The sequence below is a fragment of the Canis lupus genome, chromosome 30, assembly GCF_048164855.1.
Source record: "Canis lupus baileyi chromosome 30, mCanLup2.hap1, whole genome shotgun sequence".
Classification (NCBI taxonomy): Eukaryota; Metazoa; Chordata; class Mammalia; order Carnivora; family Canidae; genus Canis; species Canis lupus.
In genome coordinates, this window is record NC_132867.1 from 41,701,406 (window position 1) to 41,714,328 (window position 12,923).

Below are 12,923 nucleotides of genomic sequence, written 5' to 3' on the forward strand. Positions count from 1 at the left end.
CATGAGAGTCAGATAAAAGGAAGCAGGTCAGCTGGTGAAGTGAGTTTATTGGGGTACTTGAGAGGGACCCACAGGTTGGAGGGCAAGGCCAAGTGACCAGAGCAGAGGAACTGGGAGGGAAGGCAGGTGACCCAGAGTAGGTGGAGGTGCGTCCCGGGAGCAGGAGCCCCGGAGAGCCACGGGGTCAGCGTTCTTAGGAGGAAGGTGGTGAAGTCAGCTCAGGAGAGTGGACACCTGGGAAGGCCACCGTCCCTGGGTGGGGCCTGAGCTGAGCGCCCCGGAGGAACGTGCCCCATCAGCAGGAGCACCCGGGACGGCACAGCAGGGACACACTGGAGGCCTGGGGGCAGCAGCTGGGCTGGCAGGGGGAGGGGGAGGCGCAGCAGGCGGGCCTGCACACTGGGCGGCAGAGGAGGGACACGCAGGAGGAGGGTCTGCAGGGGCTGGGCTGGCAGCAGGGGGAGGCCTGGCAGCAGACGGGTTTGCAGCAGACGGGGGTGCAGCAGACAGGGGTGCAGCACACGGGCTTGCAGCACACGGGGGTGCAGCAGACAGGCTTGCAGCAGACAGACACACAGCTGTCTTCCTGGCAGGGGGAGGAGCTGCAGCAGGAGGGCTGGCAGCTAGACTGCTGGCAGCAGGGGGAGGCTGAGCAAGGGGATGCCTCACAGCACACAGGCTTGCAGCAGACAGGGGTGCAGCAGACGGGCTTGCAGCAGACGGGGGTGCAGCACACGGGCTTGCAGCAGACAGGGGTGCAGCACACGGGCTTGCAGCAGAAGGGGGTGCAGCACACGGGCTTGCAGCAGACAGACACACCGCAGCCCTCCTGGCAGGGGGAGCAGCTGCCGCACGAGGGCTGGCAGGAGCCGGGGCAGGCTGGTGGGCAGGGGCTGGACCCGCAGCTCGCAGGGGTGCAGAGGAGGGTCAGGCAGGAGGCTGGGGCGCAGCAGGGGGGCTCGCAGTAGCTCTCGGGACAGTCGTCCACCTGCCAGGAGGGGTCGGGGCAGGAGTCGCCGGAGCCGGGCAGGCAGACGCGGCCGCCGTAGCTCAGGTCGCTGGAGCAGATGGACAGGGTGGAGGCGGCCATGGTGTGGGTGCTGGGGCGGGGTGTGGGTGCGGGTGAGTGTGTGGGTGCGGGTGTGGGTGTGAGTGTGCGAGGTGCTGGGCCGGCGGCTTTTATATGGCCCTGGCGCGTGCTGTCCAGCGACAGGCTCCCGAGACTTCCCCTTCCTCGTTGGTGTTTTGCCCGAGTCCTGCGAGTGCTTATTATTCTGCTGTATTTACAGGAAGGACTTTGCTGCCCTAAAAATGCCCGTCGGGGCCGAGGACCCCCACAGCCGGGGACACCGGGGGCCCGGGAGTCGCGGGTCGTGTAGCCGCTGAGGCCGCCCTCCGGGTGGGGACAGTTGCCCGCGGGCCCCGAGGGCCACATTCTCCATGAGGGCCACAGGGTGCTCATGAGCTGCGGGGCGTCCCCTGCACCCACGGAGGGCGCCCGGTGGCCAGGGCAGTCAGGGGCGGATGAGGGGCTCCCAGGTGGGATGTTGAGGCCACGAGGGGAGTGGATGATGTCGTCCAAATCCAGCCTTCATCAGGAGATTTCCAGAAAGATCCGCCACGGGGAACAATTCTCTGAACAGAGGGAAATGGGGTCTCCAGATGGGGACCGCTGAGCAGACGTGGGATGAGGTGCAGGGAACGGGCGGGTCGAGGCCCGCTGCTGAATCCCAACATCCCAGCCACCCGAGCACCCCAGGTGCTTCCAGAGAGATCGGCACCACACGGCAACCCTGCGACCGGGGGAGGTGAGTTCAATTCTGGGTCCCCGGAGCCAACCAGGGGACCTTGCGACACTACAGCTGTTCTGGAAACTGCCTGGCGTGCACCACCTGGGAAAGCATCGGGACCACCGGGCCGGTAAAACTCAACCAGCAAAAACGAAGAGAAGTAGAACATAAAAGATAATCGAGAGAAAAAAAAAAAATCTGCCAAAAGCTTGCGGTCCTCAGCTTCTTCAGGGAGAGGAGTTTTGCCCGCGTGACCTCCCCGAGGCAAGCAGATGCTCCCGTCCGCCCTCCTCCCCCCACAGGGGACGCGCTGGCAGGTGCGCAGCGCTGAGACCTGGCGGACGCCCAAGGCCGCCACGTGCCGCGCCGAAGTCCCCTTGCGTCCCCGTCCCTCCACCCCAGGCCCCTGCAAGCCCTGACTCCTTCACTACAGTTAGGTCTTTTCCAGAAAGTCACCTACATCCGGTGCGCAGCCGCCCGGGGCTGCTTCCTTCACTGGAGGGGCAGGCGCTTGGGCGGGACTCGGCCTCCCGCAGGGACCCACCATGATCCCGCCATCCTGTCGTGGGAAGGACGTTTCCTGCGCCTCCCGTGCTTGCGGGTATGAACACAGCTGCTGCCATGCGCGCAGGCGTTTACCCGGCTGGAGCGTCTGTTTGTCCTGAGTACACACCCGGGGGTGGCGCAGATGGGCCACAGGGAGGCCGTGTTGGATGCGACACGAAACGGCCCAACTCTTTTGCAGGTGCCTCTGCCGTTTGCACCCTCACCCACGGCGCAGGGCAGTTCCGCGCCTCTGCATCCTTGCCGGCCCTGGACGTGCCAGGTTTTTAAAATTATTCAATATCAGCCATTGGTGTGCGGTGGCATCTTACCGGATTTAGTTTGCGATGCCCTGATGCCCAATGCCGAGCCGAGATTCCTTACCACGCTACTTGCCCCCATGTGTCCCCAGGGGTGTGAGACACTGCAGTCCCCCGGCGCTGTTCGAGCGCCCCACTCCCCGCGTCCCCGCCAGCGCCGGGCGTGGTCAGGCTTGTCCCCGGTGGCCCTTCTGAGAGGCGTCTAAGGGTGTCTCGCTGCGGCTTCAGTTTGCATCTCCCTGATGAGGAATGGTGTTGGGCCTCTTTTTCACGTGCGTATTTGCCATCTCCTGCGTCTTTTGCGCGTTTCTTCAAAGTGCAGGCCTCGTCCTTTCTTAGGTGTCCTTGACATTGCATTTTGAGAGCTCTTTCCGCATTTTGGAACATGAGTACAGTTGACCCTCGAATAACGTGGGAGTGTAGGGTGCCAACCGCCTCGAGCCCTGACTGCCCAGAAACGAAACTGCTAACAGCGTCCTGTGGACCCGAAGCCCTACTGACAACGCAGAGTCCATGGACACATCGACTCGTGAGCTAGAGAAGAAAATGTTCGTACAAAAGTCAGCAGGAAGAGAAAACACATGCACGGAAGGACTTGTATTTCCCGGAAACACCGCGTCTGAGTGGGCAGCAGCCGTCCACACCCGTGTTGCTCAAGGGTCAGCTGTACTTTGCTCAGATGTGACTTGCAAATATTTTCTGCAACTCCGTGGCTTCTCTCTCCATGCTCTTCACAGCGTGGTTTGAAGAGCAAAATGGTTTAATATTGGTAAAGACCAACTTATCAATTTTCTTCTTTTTCAGACCAAGCTTTTGGTTCTTAAGCCTAAGAACTCTGCTCAACACAGAGATTTCACAAGGATTTCCTCTAGTGTTTTCTTCTAAATGCTTAAAATGCTTACATTTTACATTTAGGTCTATGATCATTTTTATTGAATTTTTATACTAAGTGTGAGGTATGGGTCAAGTCTCCTTTCTCTGTTTTTTTTTTTGTTTGTTTGTTTTGTTTGTTTTTTTTTTTTTGCATTTGGGAAGTCCAGTTGTTCCCAGTACACTTCTGTCTTTAACTTGACTTTGCGTTTCTGTCAAAAATCAGCTGACTGTATTCATGGGGATCTATGTGTCTATTCTGTTTCATTAGTCTACGTAATTATATCCCTTTGCCAACATCACGTTGTCTTGATTACTGTAACTTTATAGGAAATCTTGAAGTCAAGTGGTGAAGTCTTCCAACTTTGTTCTTCATTTTCAAATGATGTGGATACTTGAGCTCCTTTGCCTTTCCAAATAATTTTTTTTTCTTTCCAAATAATTTTAGAGTTAGCTTGCTCATATGGACGGGAAGCTCCTACCGGATGTGGATCGGGATTGCCTTGAACCTATTATAGACCAGGCTGGAGGTCACTGACACCATAACAATATTCCAACCTGTGAACATGATCTAGCTCTCCATTTACTTACAGCTTGTTAAACTTCTCTCATCAGTACTTTGATAGTCCTCATATGTCCATATTCTCTGAGATGTATACCTCAGTTTTCACCATTTATTCTATTGCAAATCACACCTTTAAGCAACATTTTTCAATTCCAATTATTTGTTGCTACTATATAGAAATGCACTTAATTTTAATTATTTTAGACTTGCACACTTCAACCTTGCTAAACTCTCTGATAGTTCTGGGAGATTTGTGTGGATTCTTGGGGATTTTCCATGTGCACAGTCATGTCCTCTGTGAATAGAGAGCATTGTATTCTTTTTTAAGATTCTATTTATTAATTCATGAGAGACAGAGAGAGAGAGCAGAGACAGAGGCAGAAGGAGAATCAGGCTCCATGCAGGGACCCTGATGTGGCACTTGATCCCAGGAACCCAGGATCATGCCCCGGGCTGAAGGCAGGTGCTAAACTGGTGAGCCACCCACGGATCCCTGAGACCATCGTATTTCTTAATTTCTGACATGTATGCCTTTTATTTCTTTTTCTTGCTTGTTGCATGGATAGGACTTCGGAATGATGTTGAGTAGGAGCAGTGAGAAAGGACGTCTGTATCCTCTTCCTCATCTTTAGAGGAAAGCTCTCAGTCTTTTACAGCTAGGCATGGTGTTGGCTGTAAGTTTTCTTTTCTTTTTCTTTCCTTTTTTGTCTGTAAGTTTTCAACAGATGCCTTATATCAGGTTCACAGTTGTTTTTTTTTTTTTCCAATTAATCCTTGTTCACTTTAGTCTTTTTTTAAAAAAGATTAAACAAGGTGGAAGAGTCCCCCATTCATTCTATGAGGTTTACATTACCCTGATAACAAGCCAGTCAAAGACATGATAAGAACAGAAAACCACAAACCAATATCCCCCATGAACAATGATGCAAAAGACCTCAACAAGATACCAGCAAACTGAATTCAGCAGCATAGTCAAAGGATTATATGCAACAACCAAAAAGTTGTATCGACTTCTGGAATTCAAGGACGGTTCCGCATATGAAAATCAGTCAATAGAAAACCCCACATTCGCAGAGTAAAGAAGAAAGTACACGATCCTCTCAACTGATACAAAAAAAGCATCTGACAAAATTCAAGACTCTTTCATGGTCAAAACACTCAACAAATTAGTAATAGAAGGAACTATCTCAACATAATAAAATATATATGTGAAAACCCCACAGCACACACACACTCAATGGGTAAAGACAGCTTTTCTTCTAAGATCAAAAACAACACAGGATGCCCACTTTTCCTGCGTCTAATCACCACAATACTGGAGGCTCTAGGAGAGTAGTTAGACAATAAAATAAATAAAAGCAGTCTAAATTAGAAAGGAAAAAATGAAATCACCTCTGTTCACAGATGCTATGATCTTATATGTAGGAAATCCTAAAGACCTGTTAGCACTAGGAATGAATTCAGAAAGATGGCAGGATACAAAGTCAATGCACAAAAATCAGTTGCATTTCTATACACCTATAATGAACAGCCCAAAAAGCAAATTATAAAAACAATTCCACTTACCATTGCATCCAAAAAGAATAAAATAAAGGGAATTAACCACGGAGGCAAAAGCCTGGATGATGAAACCTAAAAAACGTTGCTGACAGATGGTAAAGAAGACATGATTCAATGGGAAGACATTCCATGTTCACAGGTTGGAAGGCTCAGGATTGCTAAGACGTCAATACTACCCAAAGCAATCTACGGACGTGATACAATTGCTATTGAAATCTCAATGATTTTTTTTAAGATTTTTATTTATTTATTCATGAGAGAGACAAGGAGAGAGAGAGAGAGAGAGGCAGAGGGAGAAACAGGCTCCATGCAGGGAGCCAGAAGAGGAACTCGATCCCGGGTCTCCAGAATCACACCCTGGGCTGAAGGTGGCGCTAAACTGCTGAGCCACCCAGGCTGCCCTCAATGATGTTTTTACAGAAACATTAAACCCCTCAAACTCACATGGAATCTCTGTATAGTCAGAACAATTCTGAAAAAACAAGGCCAGAGGACATACACTTCCTGATTTCAAAGGCACAAAGCTACAATAATTAACACAGGGTGGTACTGGCATAAAACGGGCGGCCATGTAAACTAATGGAATAGCATAGAGTCCAGAAATAAACCTTCACATTCAGGTCAAATCATTTTTCACAAGGATACCAAGTCCATTCGATGGAGGAAGGACAGTCTTTTCAAAAAACGGTGCCAGGAAAACTGACTATCCACATGCAAGAGAATGAAAGGCCCCTACCTCACACCACACACAAAAATGAACTCAAAACAGATCCATGACACAAATGGAAGACCTAAAACTATAAAACTCTTGGAAGAAAACAAAAACACAGGATGAAGGCTTCACAACACTGGGTTCCACAGTGATGTCCTGGATATGATAGCAAGGCACAGCAACATAAAAAATAAAAAACTTGGAGTTCACGAAAATTTTAAATATTTTCGCCTCAAAAGACAATACCAATGGAGAATAAAACATAACCCAGAGAAATGGGAGAAAACATTTGAAAATCACGTTCCGTTAAGGGATTCATATCTAAAATGTTCAGAGAATTCCCAACACTCAATAACAAAAAGCCAAACCACCCCATTCAGAAACAAGCAGTGGACTTGAATAGACGTTTTTCCAAAGACGTACAAGGTATGTGACCAATGAGCAGATGAAAAGATGCTCAACATCGCTCATCATTAGAGACATGCGCATCAAAAGTCCAATGAGAAGCCACCCATTTTACACCCATTAGGATAAATATATAATATTTATGTAAATATTATCACAACGAGGAGATAGTGTATATGATATATATGCAAGAAGAAGATAGCAAGTGTTGATGAGGATGTGGAGAAATTGAAGCCCTTTGGGGTTGTGAGTGGGAACGTGAACTGGCCACGGCCACTATGGAAATTAGTACGGTGGTTCTTCAAAAGATGAACAGTAGAATTACCACACGGTCCAGCACTTATACGGGCATTTGCTCAAGAGAACTGGAAGCAGGCCTTCAAGGAGATCTCTGACAGCCGTGGTCACAGCGGCATCATTCACAAGAGCTAGAGTCGAGCGGCCCAAGCGTCCACCGAGGGATGAGTAGAGAAGCAAACGCGGTCCCGCCCGCGGAACAGTGTTCAGCCTTAAAGAGGAAGCGAGTCTGACTCCAATGTGGGTGAGGCATGAGGACCTCGAGGCCGGAGACACAGGGCAGTCACAGAGAGACAACTAGGACGTGACCCCCCTTCTCTGAGGTGCTTCGGGAACAGAGGAGTGAGGGTGCGTGACAGGGGCGGCGGGAGGGGTGATGGCGAGTCTGTGTCCCACGGGGACGCGGCTTCATTTTCCCAAGAATGGAAGAGTCTGGGGGACCGGCGGCGGGATGGTCGCCCCACGTCAAGAACGTGCTTAGCACCCCTGAACTGTATGCTTGAGGACGGTTAAGAGGGTAGATGTGGTGTTACGTGCATTTGGCATCAATAGAGACAAATTTTAAAAAAGAAGAATAAGAGGAAGGGAGCGTTCACACCGTGAAGAGACGCAGAGGAAATTTACACACCCCGGCGGGAATAAAAAATCCACCCACGGAGTCCCCGCGCTGTCTGTGCATCCTGCCCTAGGAGGTCCCTGGAAGGACCCAGGGTGGAGATGCTACGCCAACAGGTGCCGCGGGCTGCACCGGAAGGGTGGGGTGGGGCACAGAGCGACCCCGGACTGTGACGGGGACCCCAGACCCAAACACTGGCTGCCTGTGCCTCCCCCAGTGCCCAAGGCCATCTGTGAACTTGAGGGTGCCCGGAGCTCCGCTGGGGTGGCCCTCCTGCATGGGGCCAGAAATATTCTCCAGGGGGTGAGAGCCCCAACGGCGATAAGCACCTTGTGCTTTTCCTTCCCCGCTGTGGTTGTCCCGTGCTCCTCGGGTCCTGAACCTGACACGCTGGCTTCAGGGTCTTGTCAGGGCTCTGGGTTGGCCCAGGTGGGAAGGTATCCAGTCCTATTACCCCATCTTGGCAGCAACCTGCATCCCACAGCCTGCCACCTCTCCAGGGGATGAGAACAGCACTCGGGAGGACCCCAGGCCCCCAGGAGCTGTGCTGCCCGCAGCCCCAAGGCCGGCTGTCTGGGCCGCTTTGCCCAGCTGGGGTGGTGGGTGGAGATGGGCCCCGGCCCGGCGCCCCAGGCCTCGCCCCATGTGCAGGTGGCCAGGCTCCGGAGCCCCGGGGACGCATGTGGTGCCCAGCAGCCCTGACCATCCTACGCCAGGGCGGGAGACCCACCCCGCAGCCCTGACCAGAGCAGTTGGGCCCTACCCTTGGGGACCTCTCATCCTTACTCCCAGAGATGTTTAGGCAGGACGAGACCACTGTCAGGTCCAAACCCGGGCACCCCACCCCCGTGAGAGTCAGATGAAAGGAAGCAGGTCAGCGGGTGAAGTGAGTTTATTGGGGTCTGGGGAGGTGCCAACAGGTCGGAGGGTGAGGCCAGGTGACCAGAGCCGAGCAGAAGAACTGGGAGGGAAGGCAGGTGACCCAGTGCAGGTGGAGGTGTGTCCCGGGGGCAGGAGCCCCGGAGAGCCGCAGGGTCAGCGTTCTTAGGAGGGAGGAGGTGAAGTCAGCTCAGGAGAGTGGACACCCAGGGGGACCCCGTCTTGGGTGGGGGCAGCTACCTAGCACAGGTAAGGGCTGGGCTGAGGGGTGGCCGGGAGGCCCAGCATCCTTGGGTTGGGACCTGAGCTCAGAGCCCCAGGGTCACGTGTCCCATCAGCGGGAGCACACGGGACGGCACAGCAGGGACACGCTGGAGGCCTGGGGGCGGCAGATGGGCTGGCATAGGGAGGGGGATGCACAGCAGGCAGGTCTGCACACGGGGCGGCAGAGGAGGGACACGCAGGAAGAGGGTCTGCAGGGGCTGGCCTGGCAGCAGAGGGAGGCCTGGCAGCAGACGGGTTTGCAGCAGACAGGGGTGCAGCAGACGGGCTTGCAGCAGACAGGGGTACAACAAACTGGCTTGCAGCAGACAGACACACAGCTGTCTTCCTGGCAGGGGGAGGAGCTGCAGCAGGAGGGCTGGCAGCTAGACTGCTGGCAGCAGGGGGAGGCTGAGCAAGGGGATGCTTCACAGCAGACGGGCTTGTAGCAGACAGGGGTGTAACACACGGGCTTACAGCAGACAGGGGTGCAGCAGACGGGCTTGCAGCAGACAGGGGTGCAGCAGACGGGCTTGCAACAGACAGACACACAGCTGTCTTCCTGGCAGGGGGAGGAGCTGCAGCAGGAGGGCTGGCAGCTAGACTGCTGGCAGCAGGGGGAGGCTGAGCAAGGGGATGCTTCACAGCAGACGGGCTTGCAGCAGACCGGGGTGCAGCACACGGGCTTGCAGCAGACAGACACACCGCAGCCCTCCTGGCAGGGGGAGCAGCTGCCGCACGAGGGCTGGCAGGAGCCGGGGCAGGCTGGTGGACAGGGGCTGGACCCGCAGCTCGCAGGGGTGCAGAGGAGGGTCAGGCAGGAGGCCGGGGCGCAGCAGGGGGGCTCGCAGTAGCTCTCGGGACAGTCGTCCACCTGCCAGGAGGGGTCGGGGCAGGAGTCGCCGGAGCCGGGCAGGCAGACGCGGCCACCGTAGCTCAGGTCGCTGGAGCAGACGGACAGGGTGGAGGCGGCCATGGTGTGGGTGCTGGGGCGGGGTGTGGGTGCCTGTGAGTGTGTGGGTGTGGGTGTGCGTGTGAGTGTGCGAGGTGCTGGTCCGGCGGCCTTTATATGGCCCTGGCGCGTGCTGTCCAGCGACAGGCTCCCGAGACTTCCCCTTCCTCGTTGGTGTTTTGCCCGAGTCCTGCGAGTGCTTATTATTCTGCTGTATTTACAGGAAGGACTTTGCTGCCCTAAAAATGCCCGTGGGAGTCGAGGACCCCGAGGGTGTCCGTCTGGAGCAAACAGCCGGGGGCACTGGGGGCACCGGGGGCCCTGAGTCGCGGGCCGTGTAGCCGCCAAGGCCGCCCTCCGGGTGGGGGACGGTTGCCCGTGGGCCCTGAGGGCCACAGCCTCCATGAGGGCCATGGGGTGCCAGTGAGCTGCGGGGTGTCCCCTGCACTCACGGAGGGCGCCCGGTGGCAAGGGCGGTCGGGGGCTGATGAGGGGCTCGCAGGTGGGATGTGGAGGCCGCAAGGGGAGTGGATGATGTCCAAATCCAGCCTTCATCAGGAGATTTCCAGAAAGATCCGCCACGGGGAACAATTCTCCGAACAGAGGGAAATGGGGTCTCCAGATGGGGACAGCTGAGCAGACGTGGGATGAGGTGCAGGGAACGTGCGGGTCGAGGCCCGCTGCTGAATCCCAACATCCCAGCCACCCGAGCACCCCAGGTGCTTTCAGAGAGATCGGCACCGCACGGCAACCCTGGGACCAGGGGAGGTGAGTTCAGTTCTGGGTCCCCGGAGCCATCCAGGGTCCTGAAGGTAAAGCCCTTGGGACACTACAGCTGTTCTGGAAACTGCCTCGCGTGCACCGCCCGGAAAGCATCGGGACCACCAGGCCGGTAAAACTCAACCAGCAAAAACGAAGAGAAGTAGAACATAAAAGATAATCAAGAGCAAAAAAAAAAAAAAAAATCTGCCAAAAGCTTGCGGTCCTCAGGTTCTCCAGGGAGAGGAATTTTGCCCGCGTGACCTCCCCGAGCCGAGCAGGTGCTCCCGTCCGCCGTCCTCCCCCCACAGGGGACGCGCTGGCAGGTGCGCAGCGCTGAGACCTGGCGGACGCCCAAGGCCGCCACGTGCCCGCCGAAGTCCCCTTGCGTCTCCGACCCTCCACACCAGCCCCCATGCGCGGCACAGGGCAGTTCCGCGCCTCTGCATCCTTGCCGGCCCTGGACGTGCCAGGTTTTTAAAATTACTGAATATCAGCCATTGGTGTGCGGTGGCATCTTACCGGATTTAGTTTGCGATGCCCTGATGCCCAATGCCGACCGAGATTCCTTACCACGCTACTTGCCCCCATGTGTCCCCAGGGGTGTGTGACACTGCAGTCCCCCGGCGCTGTTCGAGCGCCCCACTCCCCGCGTCCCCGCCAGCGCCGGGCGTGGTCAGGCTTGTCCCCGGTGGCCCTTCTGAGAGGCGTCTAAGGGTGTCTCGCTGCGGCTTCAGTTTGCATCTCCCTGATGAGGAATGGTGTTGGGCCTCTTTTTCACGGGCGTATTTGCCATCTCCTGCGTCTTTTGCGCGTTTCTTCAAAGTGCAGGCCTCGTCCTGTTTTAGGTGTCCTTGACATTGCATTTTGAGAGCTCTTTCCGCATTTTGGAACATGAGTACAGTTGACCCTCGAATAACGTGGGAGTGTAGGGTGCCAACCGCCTCGAGCCCTGACTGCCCAGAAACGAAACTGCTAACAGCGTCCTGTGGACCCGAAGCCCTACTGACAACGCAGAGTCCATGGACACATCGACTCGTGAGCTAGAGAAGAAAATGTTCGTACAAAAGTCAGCAGGAAGAGAAAACACATGCACGGAAGGACATGTATTTCCCGGAAACACCGCGTCTGAGTGGGCAGTAGCTGTCCACACCCGTGTTGCTCAAGGGTCAGCTGTACTTTGCTCAGATGTGACTTGCAAATATTTTCTGCAACTCCGTGGCTTCTCTCTCCACGCTCTTCACAGCGTGGTTTGAAGAGCAAAATGGCTTAATATTGGTAAAGACCAACTTATCAATTTTCTTCTTTTTCAGACCAAGCTTTTGGTTTTAAGCCTAAGAACTCTGCTCAACACAGAGATTTCACAAGGATTTCCTCTAGTGTTTTCTTCTAAATGCTTAAAATGCTTACATTTTACATTTAGGTCTATGATCATTTTTATTGAATTTTTATACTAAGTCTGAGGTATGGGTCAAGTCTCCTTTCTCTGTTTTTTTTTGTTTGTTTGTTTTTTGTTTTTTTGCATTTGGGAAGTCCAGTTGTTCCCAGTACACTTCTGTCTTTAACTTGACTTTGGGTTTCTGTCAAAAATCAGCTGACTGTATTCATGGGGATCTATGTGTCTATTCTGTTTCATTAGTCTACGTAATTATATCCCTTTGCCAACATCACGTCGTCTTGATTACTGTAACTTTATAGGAAATCTTGAAGTCAAGTGGCGAAGTCTTCCAACTTTGTTCTTCATTTTCAAATGATGTGGATACTTGAGCTCCTTTGCCTTTCCAAATAATTTTAGAGTTAGCTTGCTCATATGGACGGGAAGCTCCTACCGGATGTGGATCGGGATTGCCTTGAACCTATTATAGACCAGGCTGGAGGTCACTGACACCATAACAATATTCCAACCTGTGAACATGGTCTAGCTCTCCATTTACTTACAGCTTGTTAAACTTCTCTCATCAGTACTTTGATAGTCCTCATATGTCCATATTCTCTGAGATGTATACCTCAGTTTTCACCATTTATTCTATTGCAAATCACACCTTTAAGCAACATTTTTCAATTCCAAATATTTGTTGCTACTATATAGAAATGCACTTAATTTTAATTATTTTAGACTTGCACACTTCAACCTTGCTAAACTCTCTGATAGTTCTGGGAGATTTGTGTGGATTCTTGGGGATTTTCCATGTGGACAGTCATGTCCTCTGTGAATAGAGAGCATTGTATTTTTTTTTTAATTTTTATTTATTTATGATAGTCACAGAGAGAGAAAGAGAGGCAGAGACACAGGCAGAGAGAAGCAGGCTCCATGCACCGGGAGCCGACGTGGGAATCGATCCAAGAGCATTGTATTCTTTTTTAAGATTCTATTTATTAATTCATGAGAGACAG

At 53.4% G+C, this 12,923-nt stretch overlaps 3 protein-coding genes across 3 annotated transcripts in view; all 3 read right to left on the bottom strand.

The window, feature by feature from the left end:
- The window catches only part of TSPEAR (thrombospondin type laminin G domain and EAR repeats), a 162,355-nt gene that overhangs the window by 24,941 nt on the left and 124,491 nt on the right, over positions 1-12,923 (bottom strand). The window lies entirely within an intron of this gene.
- LOC140621387 (uncharacterized) lies at positions 296-1,127 on the bottom strand. The gene has a single exon (XM_072806440.1). It carries the CDS (start codon positions 1,088-1,090, stop codon positions 296-298), a length of 795 nt encoding a protein of 264 aa, XP_072662541.1. The 5' UTR covers positions 1,091-1,127.
- Positions 5,896-9,794, bottom strand: LOC140621388 (uncharacterized). The gene is made up of 2 exons (XM_072806441.1): positions 8,896-9,794; positions 5,896-5,956 (listed from the first exon to the last, which is right to left on the bottom strand). The coding sequence occupies exons 1-2, from the start codon at positions 9,792-9,794 to the stop codon at positions 5,896-5,898; spliced, it is 960 nt and encodes a 319-aa protein (XP_072662542.1).